This window comes from Gorilla gorilla, chromosome Y, assembly GCF_029281585.2.
Source record: "Gorilla gorilla gorilla isolate KB3781 chromosome Y, NHGRI_mGorGor1-v2.1_pri, whole genome shotgun sequence".
Classification (NCBI taxonomy): domain Eukaryota; kingdom Metazoa; phylum Chordata; class Mammalia; order Primates; family Hominidae; genus Gorilla; species Gorilla gorilla.
Genome location: NC_073248.2, coordinates 31,291,000 through 31,314,457, shown reverse-complemented (window position 1 = coordinate 31,314,457; position 23,458 = coordinate 31,291,000). Strand labels below are relative to the sequence as shown.

Genomic DNA, 23,458 nt, shown 5'->3' with positions numbered 1-23,458 from the left:
TGCATTGGTCTGCTTCATGGTGTTCTGTGTACTTACTTGTTAGGTTTTTCCCACTTTTTGAAATTCTTCTTTTTTTCTGTTCTCACACTGGGTTATTTCAATTTTCATTTCTTCAGACTTAATCTTTACCTGCTGTTATATACTCCTTTAATGAACTGTTCATTTCCATCATTGTGCTTTTTTATCTCTAGATATTCCATATTTTCTTCTATAATTTGTCTCATTGATAGTCTCGTGTTCTTTTATCATTTGTCTGTTGTTTTTTTCTTTAGCCTTAACTCTTTTTTTTGAGATGGAGTCTCTCTCTGTCACCCAGGCTGGAGTGCAAGGGCGCGGTCTCTGCTCACTGCAAGCTATTCCTCCCGTGTTCAAGCGATTCTCCTGCCTCAGCCTCTTGAGTAGCTGGGATTACAGGCATACACCACCACGCCTTGCTAATTTTTGTATTTTTTGTAGAGACGGGTTTTCACCGTGTTACCCAGGATGGTCTCGATCTCATGACCTCGTGATCCACCTGCCTCGTCCTACCAAAGTGCTGGGATTATAGGCATGAGCCACGATGCCCAGCCAAAACTTTGGTTTTTTTATAGTCTTTGTGTATAAAGTTCAGGACATTTTCAGTTTCTGTTTTTCACTTCACATTGGTCATATTTTCCTGTTTGTTTTGTGTGTTTTGTTTTTTTGTAGAAAACTATATTTGAAATGTTGCAGTGTGTTAACTCTGGAAGTCTTCTTCATTTCTCCAAGGTGTCCTCTTAGTTACTGAAGGCTTAGCTTGCATTGCACCAGTGTTTTAACTGAGTGTAATATAAAAACTATCAGTTTTTACAACTGGATCTGTATTAACACACCCCTTTAATACTTAGGGAGACTGTTTACAATTCTGCCTCAGCCTTCAGTTTTTTCTCACATTGAAGCTGTAGTTAAGCCTGAGGGCTAACACTTAGAGTTTTACATGTTTTTTGAGAATGTTTCCTGTCATGAGCACGTGCATGATTTTCTAAATTCTTTAGTATATTTAACTGCTTTCAAATATTCTGATTTCTCCAAAAAAAAGATCTCTCCAGCTTTTGCCCTCTTTTTCAGGTTGTCTGTTTTATGGGTTAATCATATACTTTGCTCCCAGCAACTTAAATATTTGTGACTAATGCCTGGCATTTTCAACCATGAGTGAGTTCTGAGTTAGGCAAAACAGAGATATGTGTGTTTCACCAATTCTTTATGTAACTCCTAGACAGACTAGAAATAAAACACAATAAATTAGCACCTAAGGTCTTCTTTACTCCTTCTAGAATCAGGGGTCAGGGCCTCACATTGAGAATGTGGATTGCATTTTCAAAGGCTTCAGCTGTGCCTGGGAGGTGGTATGGTAACACCACAAGACTTTCCTACCGTTTTAAAAATTATCTCCCTTGGCTCAGTGTTTGCTTGGTTGATATAAATTGTTGATTTCCAGGGTCCTGTCAGTTTTGGGTTGATGTGCTATTTCTTTGGAGGGTTTGAAAGTGTCTGTCCTGTAGCTTTGCTTTCAATGTAATTTATGAAGCACTGATTGTTTTCTGATCTCAGAGTTCATTTTTATTTAGGAGATTTACATTTTTGTGCCTCAAAAATTTTCCTTAAAATAAGTAAGTAGTATATTAACCTCCTAATTTGGGTTCCTAGATGTTAGGTTTTTGTTTTAGTGGATATGGTATGAACCTTTTTCTTTGCTTTGTTTTTAAGTAAGATTATCGATTCCATATAAAATGCATGAGGCAGGATTTGTTTGTTATAAAGTACAGTTTGGTTTTATATAGGACAGTCACAAAATACTTCGTTGCCAGGGTGACTTTCAAGTAAATGTCTAAATGAACAAACAAGGGAATAATCATGTAAGTATGCAGCAGGATCAACAAGTATGAAGATCCCTGGCATAAGCCTACTTAGCTTGTTAGAAAAATAGCAAGGTCGGTGTGGCTGAGGCAGGATGAAAAAGGAAAACAATTATAGATGAAGAGCTCGTAGAGATAACGGACAGTCCATGTGATAGCTTTATATAGGTCATGTTTTATATAGGTCAATAGATATTACTTTAGATTTTACTCTAAGCCTGCTTCATAACTGGAAGTGGGATTGGTAAGGTTGTTACTGGCATCCGGTGGTGAGAGGCTGGAAGTCTGCTAAATATCCTTAAATCTAGAGTCTCAGACACCTTTAGGAATTTAACACAGTTGGACTGTCTCTCCAGAAAATTGTGAAGAAAAGGCATACATGTGGAATTCTTTGATACTAGAGTTTGAAGATTTCTGAGCCCAACCTGTGGGTTTCATAAGTAGGAGGGACTTTTATAAGCCCTTGAAAAGTTCAGTTGATTAAAGTTTGAGTGGGGTGGAGGAGAGAGAGAGGGGGGGGAAAGAGAAGAGAAGACAGAAGAGAGAGAGAAAAAGAGATTCTGGGTTTGTCTTCCAAAATTAATGACTCAGTAAGTATGGAATGGAATCTGAGAATCTGTATGTCTTCGAGGTTCTCAAATGATGTTAATGCTGTTGGTCTGATAATCACATTTGAGAATCATTGATACAATCAGACATATCTTTAGCCATGTTGCATTTCCATGAGTTGCTTGCTCCAATGCACGGTTCATTGAAAGTGATTCTGGAGAGGCTAAAAAAGATATACAGAAGCTTAATGCATAGCACCTTTGTATAGTATCTAGAGGGTGTTTCCAGGCATTTCCAAAAGAGGTTGTTAAAAATATGTCTTGCAAAATAAGAGGCTTATATTTTATTGATTGATGCTTACCTTTGACATGATCCACCCCGACCCCTGATTCACAGTAAATATTAGAAGATCTAAGAAATCATACGTTAACAAACTTGACCAATAAATAGTAAGTAGTAATATTCCTAGCCTACTAGGTAACAATTTGAGGATTAGCTCCCTGACAAGTATTTTAAACTCATTCATTCTGTGTTGCTAGCCAAATGCTAAAATGGGGGTTACCTTGTATTTTACTATTGATGTATACCTCCTATTAAAGATAGATCAGTGTTGGAATTATTTTGTTGTTGTTCATAAGATACATTATGTTTTTATTTCAGAACTGTTCGTCAGTTGGCACAGGAGCAGTTCTTTTTAATGTGCACCAGATGTTGCATGGGACACAGGCCTCTGCTTTTCTTCATTACTTTACTCTTTACCATACTGGGGGTGAGAAGTTTTCAAATGAACTTATCAATATAATGCATTCTTAACGTGAGAGACATTCAGAAAGTTACTACGATACCTTTTATTGTATTTAGAACAGGCATAATTAATAAATGCAGTATTATAATTTTTTACTATTTGTAGATTGGCTTTTTGTTTTTTTACATTTCTTGGGAAAAATACACTACGTCTTGGAAAAATACATGTAGGTCTATAGATGTACTATATATTTATTTTATATATATAGTACGTCTGTAGGAAAAATATAGTACATCTTTGTCATTGATATGAAATATTGCCAATTTTAATTTTTCTGGGTTTAAAAAAATTATATGGACTCTGAGTGTAGACTTGTGAATTCATGTTGTTTTAATTTAATATTTCAGAGCACAGCAAGAGAGAAGGGTAAATATTCAGGCGATTATTTCACACTTTTACGGCACCTTCTCAATTATGCTTACAATGGCAATATTAACATACCCAATGCTGAAGTTCTTCTTGTCAGTGAAATTGATTGGCTCAAAAAGATTAGGGTAAGTTGAATAGTATTTAGTTTATTATGTCGTGACCAAATCAGCTGTCTTATTAAAAGGAGGTTTGGAGTCTTTTATTTAGTCTCTATTTTTATTTGACAACTTAGGAGAATAAATTCTCAAAATGCCTCTGAGAATAAATACAAACAAACTGTGTACTTTTCACTAGCGAATTGGTAACTTAGATTCATAGAAACAAACATAGCTACTTTTGTTCAGTGTGTTTTACTTTTCTTGGAACTTGGAATGCTGATAATTCTGTTTCTTTCACTTTGGTGCTTCTTGGCCTTTTTTGGGGAAATTATCACATTTGAAGAGTTTTTAAAAAATCGAATTTGAGAGATTCGTATTTACATTGAACCATCTGATATCTTACTTTCACAAAGTTCTATGAGTGTATATTTCTAAAGTGTATGGCTTTGGGCTTCAGGTTAGCTGCTTCTAGTAGATTATAAAGCTTACTTATGGAACACGGTTTTTGAACTCTGGCTATTGACATTGTGTACCCAGATAATTCCTTTTGGGCAGGAGCTTTGCTGTGCATTGTAGGATGTTGAGCAGCATTTCGGGCCTCTTCCACTCAGTGCTGTAGTAACCTCCTTTCCTCGTGGTTGTAAATCCCAAATATGTTTGTGTCTTGTGTAAATCCCAAATATGTTTGTGTAAGCAAAATTGCTTACATTTACTGTTCTAGAGAGTTCTCAAAAAGAAATAGGAAACCACTTGAACGGTTTGGGGAAGTTGTATAGAAGATCTCATTTCCCTCAAGCTCTCTGTTCTCCTAACTCCTTGTCCTTTTCTATCTACATGTTGTAAGTTGGGCCTATAATATTTTTCCTTTTGCAGGATAATGTTAAAAACACAGGTGAAACAGGTGTCGAAGAGCCAATACTGGAAGGCCACCTTGGGGTAACAAAAGAGTTATTGGCCTTTCAAACTTCTGAGAAAAAGTATCACTTTGGTTGTGAAAAAGGAGGTGCTAATCTCGTTAAAGTAAGTACTTTTTTTTTTCTTTTTTTGAGATGGAGTCTCGCTCTGTGGCCCAGACTGGAGTGCAGTGGTGCCATCTCAGCTCACTGCAGCCTCCGCCTCTCGGGTTCAAGCGATTCTCCTGCCTCAGCCACCCAAATAGCTGGGATTACAGGCATGTGTCACCACACCTGGCTAATTTTTCTATTTTTGGTAGAGACCTGGCTAATTTTTGTATTTTTGGTAGAGACCTGGTTTCACCATGTTGGCCAGGCTGGTGTTGACCTCCTGACCTCAAGTGATCCGTTCACCTCCGCCTCCTAAAGTGGGTGAGCCGCCGCACCCAGCCTCTTTAAGGTAAGTTCTGAATTTTGTTACTGAACTTCTTATCATGACCTTATAAATGTTAGCAAATCTGTCTGATTGAGCTCTGTATAATGTCTTTGAGACATAATCTTGATATTTTTTCTTTTTTCTTGTCCCACTTCTCTTTTAAAAACGATCTCTGAAGAGGTTACAGTAACTTTAAAATGTGTGCCTCACTTTAAGAGATTTTGTAAAGTAGTTACAAATCAGAGTTACGATAAAGTGGTATGAAAAGTCAGTAGGCAGCATTGAGGTGATTTTCATGTTGAATAAATCTCAATTTTTCTTGACTAGATTTCTAAATGAGAGAAATTTCCGTCTTCCAAAACTTCATTTTTTATACACTGTTTCTTGGTGAGCTTCTTTATATGTCATGCAATTCAAGAAAAAGAATATAACTTTGATGCATTCTGTTCCTGTTTGAAATGAATTTGTTTCTGTTTATATCTGATTAAAGAAATAAATTTATTTAGAATGTCACTTTTCTTTGGTATAAAATTGTTTAAATCACTTCAAAAAATCTAATCTGGAAAACTGATTACATTTATTAATTGTACTCAGGGGTTTTTTTGTTTTGTTTTGAGATATAATGAGATATTTAATTATGTCAAATAATTATTGAAGTATTCCCTTTGAAGAAACATATTGTTCCTAACTATATTTTCTACTAATAACATGTAATGTCTTTTTCTAACTTACTAGGAATTAATTGATGATTTCATCTTTCCCGCATCCAAAGTTTACCTGCAATATTTAAGAAGCGGAGAACTACCAGCAGAGCAGGCTATTCCAGTCTGTAGTTCACCCGTTACCATCAATGCTGGTTTTGAGCTACTTGTAGCATTAGCTATTGGCTGTGTGAGGAATCTCAAACAGATAGTAGACTGTTTGACTGAAATGTATTACATGGGCACAGCAATTACTAGTGAGTATTTTAAATTATAAAGCTGTTTTGTTCATTAATAATACTTCAGTGTAAAATTTTATTTGATGTTTTAGAAAAAATTAACTTGTGATGGATTTTTTTTGATCCAATGAGTTTAACATTTTTTAGCTGTCAGATATATAATTAAAACCACTTTAGTCACAGAACATTAATTCAGAAAAATTTTTAGCTGTGTCTTTTAAATGCTTGTTTATAGTTTGTTTCGATGAGTTTTATTTAATCATATGTGAAATAAAACCAAAACTTCAGAGTAACAGGAAGGCAAATTTAATGCCATAAAAAGTTTACATTTTAAATGTATGTATTGAAGAGATTTTCATAATCCTAACACTGAAGTTGCTTAATGTTATTTTAGTTGAATTCTAAGGAAGGTATGGTTTTAAAGATCACAATGTGAGAAGAGAACATTTGAGTGTATTTTACTAAGTTCTAAATGCCTACATCAGTCCCACAAAGTGAGTACCTATGTTCAGATCTTACATAGAACTGAAACTCAGAGTGGGAGGTGGTATAAGTAAAATAACAGATAATAATATAAAATTTAGTTCATTTCAAGGAAAAACCCAAGGCTTAAAAATATAATTAATAACAGCATTCATTATAAATCTTTAATTAATAAATATGAATTTATTTTTGCTTATGTCTTTCTCTGGGTGAGGACGTTTTCAATCACATTGTAGGAGTTTCTAGCTAAACTCCCTGCTTAGGTCAGATGTTTTTTTGTCCCTTTGACTCTGCATAGAGAGAAGAGTTTCTTCTTCTTTTCAGACGAAGTCTCACTCTTGTTCCCCAGTCTGGAGTGCGATGGCGCCATCTCAGCTCACTGCAACCTCCGCCTCCCGGGTTCAAGCAGTTCTCTTGCCTCAGCCACCCAAGTAGCTGGGATTACAGGTGACTGTCACCACACCTGGCTAATTTTTGTATTTTTAGAGAGACAGGGTTTCACCATGTTGGCCAGGCTGGTATAGAACTCCTGACCTCAGGTGATCCACCCATCTTGGCCTCCCAAAGCACTGAGATTACATGTGTGAGTCACTACTGAGATTACATGTGTGAGTCACTATTTTTAAAAAAGAGTTTCTTTTTTAAAAACACTTCTTTTGTTAATTTATTTAGCTAATGTATTTATGTGGTAAGTATGTAGTTTCAAAAGAGTTTATTTTTTAGAAACACTTATTTTACTAAAGTTTATACCTGGTAAATATGTATTTTCAAATACAAAAGAGGATACATGTTAACAATTATTAACTTCCTACAGGTTTTATGTTTCCAGTCCAGAGATTATCTCTGTCTATGCATTTATATGTATGTATAGCTATTCGTTTTGTACAAATGAGAATGTACAAAATACAATATTGTTAATTTTGTTTTGTATTTTGTGACACACCTGTCAGCACATGAAGGTCTGTATAGTTCTGTATTTTAGCTACATAACTTGCAGTTCAATGTGCTCCAATTTATGTAATTCATCTCTGATGGTGATTGATGTTTAAGTTGTTTTGGTTTTATGCAAGGAAGAGGGGGATTTATAGTTCTCACAGTGATTTGAAATACACCATCCCATTGACTTTATCTCACAATAAAACTGGATATTGGCAAAGCAATTATCACTATTTACTAAGGAAGGAAACAGATATTTACGTGAAGGTTATACTTTTTTAAGAATCAGAACCACGACTTGACAAAGTCAAGTTTGTATTGTATACATACTTACATTATAAATAAGACAAAGTGGTCCTATATGCAATTAAAAGTGAGAAAACCATAGTATTTTGTTTATATAGAGTTCTGACCACAGTGAATTCAATACACTTAGGTACAGAAGTTTATTTTTTTGTCGTTTTTGTTTTTGAGAGGGAGGCTTGGCCTTGTTGCCAGGCTGGAATGCAGTGGCACGATATCGGCTCACTGCAACCCCACCTCCCAAGTTCAAGCAGTTCTCCTTCCTCAGCCTTCCTAGTAGCAGGGACTACAGGTGCATGCCACCACACCCAGCTAATTTTTGTATTTTTAGTACAGACATGGTTTCACCATGTTGGCCAGGCTGGTCTCAAACTGCTGACCCTGTGATCTGCCCGCCTTGGCCTCCCAAAGTGCTGCGATTACAGTCGTGAGCCACCATGCCCGGCTAGAAGTTTTTAATTAGTAAAATAATAATGGTTAACACTAAGCCTGTGTTTAACACATGGAAATTTAATGCTATACCATCTTGTTTTTTTGAGACAGAGTCTGTCTCTGTCGCCCAGGCTGGAGTCACTGCAACCTTTGTCTCATGGGTTCAAGCAGTTCTCCTGACTCAGCCTCCCAAGTAGCTGGAATGACAGGCACATTGCCACCATGTTCAGCTAACTTTTGTATTTTCACTAGAGACAGGGTTTCACCATGTTGGTCAGGCTGGTCTTGAACTCCTGAACTCAGGTGATCTGCCTGCCTTGGCTTCCCAAACTGCTGGGATGACAGGCATGAGGCACGGCACTGGCCAATATTACATCATCTTATATGACTCTTAAAACTGTTACAGAAGCAGTATCATTAAAAACATCAACTTAACAAGGTCTGTAGTTAAAATCTGTGTGGTGGCTTATGTTGTTGGTGTCAAAATTTAAAGTACTGTTTCAAAGTGGCTGTGGTGGTGAAGGAGGTGTTGCTATTATTAATTTGTTAGCCTGAAAACAGTGAACAGAATCACTGTTTTCATAGTATAAGCATCTTTTCTCTTTTCAACTCAGCTTGTGAAGCACTTACTGAGTGGGAATATCTGCCCCCTGTTGGACCCCGCCCACCAAAAGGATTTGTGGGACTCAAAAATGCTGGTGCTACGTGTTACATGAACTCTGTGATCCAGCAGCTATACATGATTCCTTCTATCAGGAACAGTATTCTTGCAATTGAAGGCACAGGTAGTGATTTAGACGATGATATGTTCGGGGATGAGAAGCAGGACAGTGAGGTAAATTTTAATACTGTTTTCTTTGAAGAGTCTGATAGCAGATGCTGTTGTTCTCCATCAGATTACTATACTTTCGTGGGATGTTATGGGGACTACATTTTGATGATACAGACAGAATCTCTGAGATACTATGTCTGGCATACTTGTAGTACTCACTATCTAATAGACTTAAAACTCCAGTTGATAATTAACACTGTTTTTTTGTTCGTCTCCAAAGCACAGTTAATATAATCGCATTTTGTGTGACATGGTAAATGTAATTTGGTATTTGAAAAATGATGAATCTATTTATTTTTAATAATTACATTTTCATTGCCTTGTTTTTTAAAATCTGTTATTTAATTTCTTTCACTTTTTATATTGTCTGTGTTTCATAAGCTGTACTTATTTTTAGGATTCTCTATTTTTCTCAAATTAGAGCTCTTTCTGCTAAGGAAACAAATTTGTTTCTCAGCTAATGCTTCACGGACCTGTTAACAATATTAGTTAACAGTTGTAATCAGGCTGCCTATGAAATGTATCCAGTTGAAAATAAAGCAGTAAAAAAGTTAGGTTTTAGTGGCAGATCACATATTTAAGATGGAGGTCTTAAATACATGTATATGGAAAATTTGAAGTTTTGGTCGTATTTTGGCTGGGCATGGTGGCTCGTGCCTATAATCCCAGCACTTTGGGAGGTCAAGGCGGGCACATCACCTGAGGTGGGGAGTTTGAGACCACCCCGATCAACATAATGAAAGCCCGATTTTACTAAAAACACAAAAATTAGCCAGGCGTGGTGACACATGCCTGTAATCCCAGCTACTCAGGAGGCTGAGGCCAGAGAATCACTTGAACTCGGGAGGCAGAAGTTGCAGTGAGCTGAGATCGTGCCACTGTACTGCAGCCTGGGTGACAGAGTGAGACTCCATCTGAAAAGAAAAAAAAAGTTTCGGTCATGTTTATACTTAGACTGTTTATCTTTTACTTTTTTGCATGTATGTTGATAGGAACTAAATACAGAAACAAAAATTGTAACTGCAGGAAATGGTTCTCCAATTTCTACATATCTTCCCTTCAGTGGTCAGAAATAGTTTGAGTTTCAGATTGTAGTGTATCATTTATGGAGATTACAAACACTTGCTGCCGCCTTTCAAGATCTAATAAATCTTGAAATTTATTAGATTTATTAATAATAAATCTAATATTATTTATTAGATAATAAATAATATTTATTTATATTATCCTGGATAATATAATAATGCCTGGATGCACCATCCAGGCATTCCTATCTGGGTAACTATACTTACAGTAGAATCTCCATGTGGGTTGTTGACCAATACCAGGTTAAGAGCCACTACTGAAAGGAAATTGGAAATTAAGTCCTACTTTTATAGCCCATGTTACCCTTAGGGTGTTGAATTTAAAACAGATAGGGATGGCAAATCATACTGACAAGAAGTAAGTGAGGCCAACAGAACATAAACTTTCAGATTAGGTCACCCACCTTTGTGCTTGGTTGCTTGTGCTTTATGTTGTCTCAGCACTGTACTATGGCATGCATGTGTCTGCCTACTTTTTCTATGCAATGAGCTTCTCCAGGGCAGGAACTGGGTATTATTTATTTCTGTATCACAAATACCAGATACAGAGCAAAGCATATAGAAACATGTTAGATATTTGTAAAGCAGCTGTATTTTGCTCTGTAGCTACAATGATATTATGACGTTTGGAGCTTCTGTATATGCTCCCGTACCTTCCACAACTACTCTTAATAACTGTATTTATTGTTAATAATTGTGATAACATTGCGTAAATTACCTCATGTATCTGGAAAATGCATTATGCTCACAAGAAAATACTGAGTCCTAGGAAGACCAAGTAACTTATTCCCCTGAAGTTACTTATGGCAGAGCACTCATTTATCTTTATTGCTGTATACTTGACCAAACTTTACTATATTACACTACCTCTAATGTATTTTTTTAACTATTCTTTTATGATAACTTATCTGTGAAATCTTTTATCACAACCCATCTGTGAAATGAGCACTAATATTAAAAATTAAGTGCTTTGGAAGTAAGAAATATAAAAAAGTGCATAGCATTTCATTTACTAACTTGTGGTATTTGTTTCAGCTTCTTTCGTTATACTATTAAAGTTAGATTAGCTCATCAATAATGTCTTTTCGTCTCTAGAGTAATGTTGATCCCCGAGATGATGTATTTGGATATCCTCATCAATTTGAAGACAAGCCAGCATTAAGTAAGACAGAAGATAGGAAAGAGTATAATATTGGTGTCCTAAGACACCTTCAGGTCATCTTTGGTCATTTAGCTGCTTCCCGACTACAATACTATGTACCCAGAGGATTTTGGAAACAGTTCAGGTAAATTATGGGTGGGTGATCATTTAAGTTTCATAAAAACCTCAATGCAGTAAACTTCTAAAATGTAGCTTAGAATACATAATTAGTTTTATATTTAATATTTAAACTGTACTAATATTCTAATTATCCTTCTTGGTCATAGTTTTGTTTTATTATCCCAATAGAATGTTTTATTATCCCAATAGAAAGAAGTAAAATTTGTCACAGTAAAGAAAGGCACTATGTTCTTTAATATCTTAAGATGTAATTTACTTCTTCATTTTGGAAGACATCAATTATATAAAAGCAGCCAGGCACAGTGGCACACTCCTGTAATCCCAGCCCTTTTGGAGGCCACGGCTGGCGGATCACCTGAGGTCAGGAGTTCAAGACCAGGCTGACCAACATGGAGAAACCCCATCTCTACCAAAAATACAAAATTTGCTGGGTGTGGTGGCACATGCCTGTAATCTCAGCTACTCGGAAGGCTGAGGCAGGAGAATCGCTTGAACCCAGGAGGTAGAGGTTGCAGTGAGCCAAGATTGTGCCATTGCACTCCAGCCTGAGCAACAAGAGGAAACTCAATCTTAATAAAAAATTATATAAAAGCAAAATAGTAAAACATAGTCATCCCCTTGCTTAATCAGCTCTCTGCTGAAGCAAATGTCAAATATATTGTTTTATCTATATAGTTTTTTTATATATCCCTAACATTTTTCTTTAAAAAGATGATCATGGTACATTATCACATATAATAAAAATTACTTTATAATCTTGGGAAACATGGCAAAACCTTGTCTCTACAAAAAAATGCAAAAATTAAGCATGGTAATATGAACCTGTAGTCTCAGCTCCTTTAGTGAGTGGAATATCATTTCATTCACTAACTTTTGTTCTTAGTTTCTTTCAACTTCTTTCATTATAAGTTAGATTAGTGCATTAATGATATCTTTTGGTCTCTGGAGCAGTGTTGATCCCTGAGGTGATGTATCATAATCACCTTGAAGACCAGCATTACTCATAAAGAAATGAACATTTTCACCACTAGAAAGGAAGTCCACCTTCCTAGTCTGGCAACAAAAAATGTATGTGTATTATTATATATCATTATATACTGTATATATTATATATAATTATAACTTTATATTTATATATATAGGTATATTTTTCTTTACAGATTTGTAAAGTGATGATTGCCTAACATCCTCCAAAAGTTACCAATAAAATTTGGCCTCTTTTTAGGTTTGGCAAACCTCAATTAGGCCAGCTGCAGTGGCTCACACTAGTAGCCCCATCACTTTGGGAGGCCAAGGCAAACAGATCACTTGAGCCCATGAGTTCAAGACCACCCTGGGCAACATGGCAATACCCCATCTCTACTAAAAATGCAAAAACTTAGCTGGGTGTGGTGGCCTGTGCCGGTAGTCCCAGCTACCTGGGACGCTGAGGCAGGAGGATCACCTCAATCATAATGGAGCCACTGTCCTCCAGCCTGAGCAACAGAGTGAGACCCTGTCTCAAAAAAACAAAGGAAGAGCTCAGTTACATCTTGAACTTGTCTTTTTTGTTTGTTTCACCTATTTTATCAAGACCTACTTTGTGTTATACATGGTACTAAACACTGTAGCACAACTTTTTACTATATACTGTAATACATGCTCTTCCTAATGTGTAGAAAAACACTGCTGCTCCTCATAAGAATTTAGAGTTGTTTCAACAAGATACTTCCTTGATAGCTCAGAGACAGGAAAGGAAAGGGCTCTTCTGATTTCTGAGCTGTTTTTTCTGTTGCACTTATGGCAGCCACCCTTATATGTATTAGCATATCACTTTGATTCCTTTTGAAAGTCACAAACTTACAGTACACTGACTCCCCATTATATCTCTCAGTATAAATTTCTGTATTCTGTAGCTGAGCTGTAAGCCTAGATTATAAGTACGATATGCATATATAATTCTTTTTTTCCTCTTTCAGTTATGTAACTTCACATGTGCCTTGCTCCCCTTTTTACGTGTTTCAACTATTTTTTTCTTTCCCTAGCGTATGCTTTCTTTACCTCGACTTTTTTCGGCAATCTAGTCAACAATTCTGTTCCTGTTCTTCCAATGTACTATAACACTTTCAGATTGGTCTTCAAATATTTCACTTAATAATATATGTGTGATAATTGAATACACAGTTACATAATTATATACATTATTATAGAGGAATTTCATACACACATATATAGATATATATCGTTTTGCTTCTTTATAATCTGTATTTAAATGTAGTAAGCTATAATGTGTTTGTACTTAAATATATATGTTTTTGTCCTCTCAGTGATTCTCTACAAATAAGTGTGGAGCTCACAATTTGTCCTAAAACATTTGTGTTACACAAACTCTAGACACATATGTTCCTATTACATTTTTTTCTTTTGTGGTAAAGTTCTCATAAAATTCACCATTTTAACCATTTAATAGTGTACAATTCAGTGCTTTTTGATACATTCAGAATTTTTGTGAAAGTATCACTACCATTTGGTTCCAGGACATTTTCCTCACCAAAAAAAGAGGTTCCCTGCTCATTAAAGAATCATTCAGCCCACTTTTCTCTTCTTCCTACCCTGACAACAAAAAATTACTTTTCTCTCTATATAGGTTTGCATATTTTTGATATTTCTTGTAATTTAATCACAGAATATATGGCCTTTCTGTCTAGCTTCTTATGTTAAACATGGTGTGTTTAAGGTATGTCCATTTTGTAACATGTATCGGCGCTTTGTTCATTTTATGGCTGAATTATATTTCGTTGTATGACTAGACCATGTTTTGTTTATTTATCCATTGATTAACTTTGGATGGTTTCCGTCTTTGAGCTATTGTGAATAGTGCCTCTGTGAAAATTCATGAACAAGTTTGTGTGTGGATGCATGTTTCATTTCTTTTTGGAGTAGACCTAGAAATGTGGTTACTGGGTCATGTGGTAATTCTATGTCTAATTTTTTGTGGAGCCACCAAATTGGTTTCCAAAGCCCCTGTAGAATTTTACATTTTCTTTTCTTTTTTTTTTTTTTTTTTCCTTGAGAAGTAGTCTTACTCTGTTACCCAGGCTGGAGTACAGTGGCGCAATCTCAGTTCATGGCAGCCTTTACATCCCGGGTTCAAGCAACTGTCCTGCCTCAGCGCTGCTCCCTGCCTCAGCTCCTGAGTAGCTGGGACTACAGGCGTGCTCCATCAGCACTCCACCACAGCTGATTTTTGTATTTTCAGTAGAGACAGGGTTTTTAGTAGAGATGAGATTTGGCCATATTGGCCAGGCTGGTCTCAAACTCCAGACCTCAGATGATATGCCAACCTTGGCCTCCCAAAGTGCTGGTATTAACAGGTGTGAGCCACTGGCCCTGGCCCAGACATTTACATTTTCTGTCAGCAGATTATGAAGGTTACAGTTTCTCTACATCTGTCAACACTTGCTGTTTCCTTACTTTTAGTATATCCATCTTGAAATATGTGAAGTGTATCTTATTTTGAATTTGATTTGTATTTCCCTAATGACTGTTAGTACTATTGAGCATTTTGCATGTACTTATTAGCAATTTCTGTACTTTTTTGAGGAAATGTCTGTTCAAGTACTTTTCTCATTTTTTGATTGCCTTTTGTTGTTGCGTTGTAAGACTTCTTTGTATCTTTTTTGCGTATGGGTGATAGTAGGCCCTTAAAGATAAATTATTTAGAAATATTTTCTCCCATCTGTGGATTATCCTCTCAGTATATTTATAGTACACTTTATGCTTAAGAGGTTTTTTTTTTTTTTTTTTTTTTCAGAGTGTCACTCTGTCACCCAGGCTGGATTGCAGTGGTGCAATCTTGGCTCACTGCAACCTCTGCCTCCCAGATTCAAGCAATTCTTCTGCCTCAGCCTCCCAAGTGGCTAAGGCTACAGGCCTGTGCCACCCCACCCAGCTAATTTTTGTGTTTTTAGTAGAGACGGAGTTTTACCACATTGGCCAGGCTGGTCTTGAACTCCTGACCTCAGATGATTCGCCTGCCTTGGCCTCCCAAAGTGCTGGGATTACAGGCGTGAGCCACAGCACCCAGGCAAGAGTTTTAAATTTTGATGAAATCATACTTATCTTTTCTTTTTCTTTTCATTTTCAGGCTCCTCCTGTGATTTACTATTTCTATCGTGGCAGAATGTGCACAACATAAAAATTCACCCTTTTAATAGATTTTAGTTGTCCAGGTGACTGGCATTATATACCTTTACGCCACTATATCCGAAGGTTTTTCATCTTTTTTTGTTGGTTTGTTTGTTTGTTTGTTTTGAGACGGAGTCTCGTTCTCTTGCTGTGCTGCAGTGCAGTAACGTGATCTCAGTTCACTGCAACCTCCACCTCCCGGGTTCAAGCAATTTTCCTGCCTCACCCTACCGAGTAGCTGGAATTACAGGTGCGTGCCACCACGCCCAGCTAATTTTTGTATTTTTAGTAGAGACAGGGTTTCACCATGTTGGCCAGGGCGGTCTGGAACTCCTAACTTAAGGTGATCTGCCTTGCTCTGCCTCTCAAAGTGCTGGGATTACAGGCTGAGCCACCGTGCCCTGCCAGTTTTTCTTCTTTTAAATTGAAACTTTATATTCATTAATAATAACTCCCTCATCTCCCCATATTGATTTTGGGGTGCTGATTTGGAAACTTTGTTGAATTATTTTATCATAGTGATGTATACTTGTGTGTAATCGTTAGGATTTTGATTTGGATGCTTTTTGTTTCTTATTTCTTTAATGATTGTCTAGGAGAATTACTGTGTCAAATAGAAGTGGTAAAAGTGGATATCTTTTGAGTTGTTCCTGGTCTTAGAGGAAAAGCTCTTAGTCTTTCATCATTAAAACCTTGTGTTAGACAAGCTTGTCCAACCTGCCTTATTTCATTGTTATGTTTTGTTTTCTTTTAGGCTAAAAGCAGCCTGAAGCCGTGGGTTTTTAGTTTCTGTGTCTAGTGATAAGATTAAATGAGGGTGAGGAAGGAACTTCACCGGCCTATCAAGAAACAAAAACTCAGAACCCATGAGTGTATTCTCTCCCTTGGACAATCCTGCCTTAGACCATATTTAAATATTGACTCAATATGAATCAAAACTAAACATAATAAATAAAATTTTATAAGTTTAAAGGGAAAATTTATGACATTGGATTTGGCAGTGATTTGTTTGATTACATCAAAAGTACAGGCAGCAGAAGAAAAAGTAGATAAATAATAAAAGTCAAATTCTGATATCCAGTGAAAATATCTCTTAGTAGTTACTGGGATATACATTTATTCTCATGAGAAAGGAAACTTGTGAAGAAATTTCTAAATTCTGTCAAAAGTTTTGGCAGAAAGGTAGTTAAACACAGGGACACATGTAATTGCAAGAAAGAATACAAATGGGAAATGGTATATGTAGTAGTCTTATTTTTCTTTCCTAGTTTGTTTAAATTTCTATGAGTATTGAAAATAAAAATAACATTAAGGGGTAATTATGCATGGTTTTAGTATGTTTGACAATTATATATGGAGAAAAGTAAATGCTTATTATTTGGCTGTGAAGCTTCTGTATCTTAATGGAAGTGGTAAAATATTAACACTATGTGATAATGTAATTCATAAAGCAATTGTATATAATTTATACATATATTCTATATATGTATATGTATGTAAATACATATATATTTGTGTGTGTATATGTAAAATTACACAGACATAGACAGCTAAACGTACATACAGAAATAAGTACAAGTAAAACCTAGAGAAATGTAATTTAAGATTTTGGTGTGTACCAATAATAGTATCCCAATTGTGATATTGTGTTACATAGTTTTGCAAGATGCTATTGCTGGGGAAATTGGATAAAAGATATCTTTATTAGAATACAGAAACAGAGAAAACAGTATCTCTGTTATTTCTTAAAACTCCATGTGATTCTACAATTATCTCAACTTTTTAAAAAAAAAAAATCCAAGCTTGGAAAAAGAAAATAGGAAATCACTAACCAAGAAAAGTTGAAAGAACCATCCCAAGTAACTCTGGAAAACAGTGTATTGAGTAGGTACTGTAAAGCTAAATAAAAAGAATTGTACAGAAGTACTAATCTCTGCAATTCTATTTCCAAGTGTTACCAATTCTGGAACTACTTTAGATGTTTATTAGAGGTGAACAAATCTAGCATAGATAATAACAGCCAGGATTGTAATTTTTGTAAAGATAAGTTACAGGTAAGGGAAGGTCGGTGGCTTGAGTGAACACTGGTATGTAGTTGTAATCATGTTCATTTTAAACTACATATGTGGTGTGATATGTATGTATGCTTCTTGGTGGTTGTGTTTTTGTTGGTTTGTTTGTTTGTTTGTTTGTTTTGAGACAGAGTCTTGCTCTGTAGCCTGGCCTGGAATGCAGTGGTGCAATCTCAGCTCACTGCAACCTCCACCTCACAGGTTAAAGCAATTCTCCTGCCTCAGCCTTCCAAATAGCTGGGATCGCAGGCACCCATCACCATGCCCAGCTAATTTTTTTTTGTTATTTTTAGTAGAGATGGGGTTTCACCATGTTGGCCAGTTGGTCTCGGACTCCTGACATCAAGTGATCTGCCCCCATCAGCCCCCTAAAGTGCTGTGATTACAGCTTGAGCTGAGCCACCATGCATCTTGTATATATGTTTTAAGTTTAGGCACATACATACAGATAGGTGTAGCAATAGAGATATGTGTGTGTGAGCATTGATGTGGTATATACGCATATATTTCCAAGTTCTGTGCACTGAGAATGTCTAAAAATAATGACCCCAATAATGCAGGTGTCTAACAGTTGGTACCTAGAGCTTAATTTGTACATAGTTATCTAGGCAGTTGGTATCTAGAGCTTAATTTGTAAGTACCATTTTCTGATAAAAAGGAACCAGACCTGCTTGGAAAGTTGGTGTGTTCCCAGGCAGGAGCAGACGACTATGAGCATATTGGCCTAGATGCAAGCCATGAAGGAAATTGTCAAAAAGGAAAAGAAATAATACCAAGTCGGCATAGGTGCCAACTGAAAAGCTCTCGTGTTTAATATTGAAACAATTTTAGGAAAAAGATAAATAATAATAGTATTAGATTATAATACTTAGGATAAAATAAATGCTCATACTGATAGAAGCAAATAACGGAATAAATAAATGAAGGAAATAGAGTAACACCGTTAGAGCATCACAGTAATAACTGATGCAAGAAAGATTCACTGATTACCAAAATTAGTGAGGAATAGTTGAATGGTAAGCAGTATATTTGCTTTGCTTTGCTTTGCTTTGCTTTGCTTTGCTTTGCTTTTCTTTTCTTTTCTTTTCGTTTCTTTTCTTTTCTTTTCTTTTGTTTTCTTTTCTTTTCTTTTCTATTTGAGATGGAGTTTCACTCTTGTTGCCCAGGCTGAAATGCAATGGTGTGATCTCGACTCACCACAACCTCCACTTCCCAGGTTCAACCGATTCTCCTGCATCAGCCTCCCAGGTTGCTGGGATTATAGGCATCTGCCACCACGCCCAGCTAATTTTTTGTGTTTTTAGTAGAGACAGGGTTTCACCATGTTGGTGAGGCTGGTCTCGAACTCCAGACCCTGGGTGATCCACCAGCCTCGGCCTCCCAAAGCGCTGGGATTACAGGCATGAGCCACCATGCCAGGCCAGTAAACGGTATATTTTCATGTAGGAATTATTAACCTGTTTTCTACCTTAAAACTAGGGGAGCAGCCAGGTATGGTGGCTTATGCCTGTAATCACAGCACTTTGGGAGGCCAAGGTGCGCAGATCACTTGAGCCCAGGAGTTGAACACTAGCCTGGCTAACATAGTGAAACCTCCATCTCTCCTTAAAATACAGAAATTAGCTGGGCATGGTGATGCATACCTGTAGTCCCAGCTACTCAGGAAGCTAAGGGAAGAGGATTGCTTGAACCCAATAAGTTGAGGCTGTGGTGAGCTGTGATTACATCACTGCACTCCAGCCTGGACAATAGGGCAAGATCCTATCTTAAAAAAAAAGAAAAATGAAAAAGAAAAAAAAAAGGAAAGAAAAAAATACAGTGGAGAAAATAGTAAATTAAACCCAAAACAAGCAAAGATTTTTCAGAAGTACTAGAAACCAATGAAGTTGGAAAAAAAAAAAAAAAGAGTGATAGAGAAAGAAACTTTAGAGTAGTGTTAAAAATGAAAACAATGTGTTTTTACTTCTGGTCAGCTTGAAGTAATTTGGACTTAATTTGCCTCCTTTGGTGAAACAATTTTTAAAAAATATACAGATAAACTACATTAAACTATGGCTTCAACACATTAGGCATCAGACAAAAAAGGAATATTATTCTTGAGATAGGAAACAAATGAGAGCCCTGCAGTAGCCTTAGTTAGACTACAGTGTAGGGTGGGACAATGAATCAGACCAATGGAATTCCTGACTTGAGGAAACATTGTGGAGAATCCAAGGAGACTGAAGGATCTAAGGTTTGTAATAGTGCATCAGAGAGCTGCATTAATTCTAGTAATTTTTATTTCTCCTTGAATATTCAAGAGAGAACTAAGCACTACATGTAAATCAGGAAACAAATTGGGGTAAGGAAAGAAACACATGAAAGAATTAGAGAGAGCAGTCTAAATTCTCACAGGAACAGGAAAAATAGCTGTTCCTCCCAGCCACATTAGAAAAACAGTTAGTTCACAGGGTATAGAGTATCTAGAAGAGCCTTGTTCGGTACCAAGGAATACTTATTCCTATACTATGCACTGTTTTTGGCTACCTAAACTGTGAACAGGAAAATCAAACTACGTCTCAAACCAAGCTAGAGAAAGTTTAAAAGAGTACAGAATATCAAGCATTGAATAAGGTAAAATTCAAAATATCTCTATCTAGTCAAAGATTATCAGGCATGCAAAGAAGCAGGAACATATGACCTACCATGCGAAGAATCAACAAATAGGTGGACCTGACCTAGAACTGACTCAGATGTTAAATGATAAAAACTTTTAAAAGTTTTTGTAATGTATATTCATATGTTCAGAAAGTTAGAGATAAGCAAAATTACAACAAAGCTCTGCAGATGAAGATTTAAAAGAGATGAAAAATACGCTAAGGCTGGGCGCAGTCATGGCTCATGCCTCTAATCACAGCACTTTGGGCGGCTGAGGCCGGTGGATCACCTGAGGTCAGGAGTTTGAGACCAACCTGGCCAACATGGTTAAACCCATATCTACAAAAAATAGAAAACTAGCCAGGTGTGGTGGTGCATGCTTATAATCTCAGCTACTTGGGAAGCTGAGGCAGGAGAATCGCTTGAACCCAGGAGGTGGAGGTTGTAATGAGCCAAAACCACGCCATTGTACTCCAGCTTGGGCAATGAGTGAAAGTCCATCTCAAAAAGAAAAGAAAAAGACGCTAAATGAGATTAACAGCTGATAACACACTGCAGAAGAAAAGATCTATTAAATGTATTCATTATAAAACACAAGGGTAAAATGATTTTCTAAAAGAAAAGAGTATCACTGAGCTGTGGGACAACCTTAGATGGTCTAGTTAATTTCCCCAAAACAGGAGAAGGAAATAAAAAAAAAAAAAAGGCATTAGAAGATATGATGGCCTAAAACTAAATAAAAAAGTTTTTATTAAGATTCTTGAAGAACTACTTTGCTTGATAGCAAAATATGACAAACATTTAAAAATACTGAAACTACAGGCCACATTTCTGGTGTTAGATGCACAGTTTCTAAAAATAATTTTGGAAGTTGAAGTGAACAATATTAAAGACAATACCTGATGACAAAGGAGAATATATTTTAGGAAAGCTTAGTTGGTTTAAATCAATTAATATACTTACATTAAACAAACTAAAAAGGAAACATATGATCACTTCAGTAGATGTAAGAAAACATTTGACAAAATAGATTTTCCTGATAAACATCAGCAAAACTAATAAAGAAAACCTGATAAAAGGCATCTGCAGACAGCCTACAGCTATCATGTTGAATGCAAATTCATTATTGTGAGTGGAAAAAAAAAGACAGGAATGGTGGATATCGTGTGATTGTATTAGTATTAAAATTATAGAAAATGGAAATATTCCAATTGGCAGAAAGCACAAAGTGGTTGCTTGAGATGGGAAGAATGCGATGGCAGGGGCAAAATGGAGAGGTTAAAAAGGAAAATCATTTGAGTGTTGGATACATTCATTATCTTGACTGAGGTGATTTTACAAGGGGTGTGTGTATGTGTGTTGTTATAATTTATCCTTTATGCTTCTGTTTACTGTATATGAACACTCTTTACCAAAACAAACAAAAAAACCAACAACATCAAAAACTAATTGCAGCTTCTGAATCCTGAACACTCAAAAAAAACTGCAGAGATCAAAGAAGGTAAAAATTGATAGAAAAAAACTCAAAACTATTTTTTTTCCCACAAGACCATGCAGATACCATACTATCCCTTTAATGAAAGATGAAATATTGCTAACATGTCAGTTCTTCCCAAATTGATTTATAAACCTATGTTTATAGGATATTTACGTATATTAATTTACCAATTATTAGCATGAAAGGAAACAGGACAAGGAAAGCTAAAACAATTTGGGAAAGAAAATGATCCAAATTGGAGAACTCCCACTGCGTGATTTCAAGACTGCCATTAAAGCCACAAAAATTAAAACATGGCGTTAATAAAAGGATAGGCACAAAGATTAATACCATGTGTAGCTTTGGAAAATAATGTATACTAATATGACTAATGTCCCAGATCATTTAATGAAAAGACTTTGCATTTTTCCCATCTTGGGGAGAGAATGCAAAGTCTTTGCTTTTAGTGATTTGGGACAACTGGACATTCATACCCTTTCCCCGAAAGTGAACCTCAACCTGTGCCTTATACAAATTTAATGCAAAATGAAACTCAGACCTAGAATGTGAGAATATTGAAGAAAAACCTTTTGTCACTTTGAATTGTTATCAAACAATATTTAGATGATAATTCATAAATGTTGATACGTGTGACTTCATCAAAAGGAAAGCCATATACTCTTCCAAAGACATCATTAGGAAAATGAAAAGGCATAGCATGGGAAAAATATTTGCAAAATACATACAAAATAAAGAATTTTCCTAGCTCAATATTAAAAAGTACATAATTAAAATTCTTAAAATATTTGAAAACTTAACCAAAGAAGATAAATGGTATAAAACTGTGTTCAACATCATTATTCATTAGGGGTTTTTATGTTAAAACCACAACAGATAACAACTACACCCCTGTTTTTTTCTGGTGCTGGTTTGAATCAGGAGTACATGATACTCAGCCGTTACTGATACAATTTTCCAAAGTTGTGATCCTTTGGGAAACTGCCAGTTTCTTACAAACTTATTCATAAACTTAATGTACAACTAAGCAGGCTGACTCCTGGATATTTACCAAAATGAATTGAAGACTAAGATAGAGCCTGTATGTAGGTATTTATAGCAGCTTTATCAGCAGTGCTAAATTGCTTGTGTCCCAGCAATTTTGGGAACAACTTTTGTTCCTTGAATGGCTAATAGATAAGTAAATTCTGGTACATTCATATGGTGAAATACAACACGGCAAAGAAAAAGGATTAAGCTATTGACACACTGAGCAGAGTTAAAGGTTCACATTCATTATGCTAAAGGAAAGCCTCAAATCTACATCTAACATATAGAAGCCTGACAAAGATGCTGAAAGAAAATTATAGACCAGTATCCATTATGAACATGGATGCAAAATTCCACAACAAAATACTAGCAAACCCAATTTAGGAGCATGTTAAAAGAATATTATACCATGACCAAGTGGGGTTTATTCTAAGAATATGTGGATGATTCAACAAGTGAAACTAATCAGTGTAATACACCACTTTAATAAATGAGCAAAAAATAGCACATTGTCATCTCAATTGAGATAGAGGAAGCATTTAACAGAACTGCCATTCATGATAAAAACATGCAGTGAATACAGAACAGAAGGAAACTGCCTCAGCTTAATAAAAGCCATGTATAAAAAAACCGAGCAAGCATATTTGTAATATAAAGCTTTTACTGTAAGATAACGAACAAGGCAAAGCTGCCCACTTATACCACCACTGTTTAATATAATACTGGCAGTCCTACCCAGCA

General features: G+C 36.0%; 1 protein-coding gene across 10 annotated transcripts in view; it reads left to right on the top strand.

Moving 5' to 3' along the window:
- The window catches only part of USP9Y (ubiquitin specific peptidase 9 Y-linked), a 204,442-nt gene that overhangs the window by 150,850 nt on the left and 30,134 nt on the right, over nucleotides 1-23,458 (top strand). For all 10 annotated transcript variants that reach the window (XM_055377209.2, XM_055377205.2, XM_063703409.1 and 7 more), the window contains 6 exons: nucleotides 3,084-3,192; nucleotides 3,576-3,722; nucleotides 4,569-4,715; nucleotides 5,760-5,982; nucleotides 8,733-8,953; nucleotides 11,131-11,321. In XM_055377209.2, the coding sequence (XP_055233184.1) occupies nucleotides 3,084-3,192; nucleotides 3,576-3,722; nucleotides 4,569-4,715; nucleotides 5,760-5,982; nucleotides 8,733-8,953; nucleotides 11,131-11,321 (1,038 nt within the window). The remainder of the gene's footprint in view (nucleotides 1-3,083; nucleotides 3,193-3,575; nucleotides 3,723-4,568; nucleotides 4,716-5,759; nucleotides 5,983-8,732; nucleotides 8,954-11,130; nucleotides 11,322-23,458) is intronic.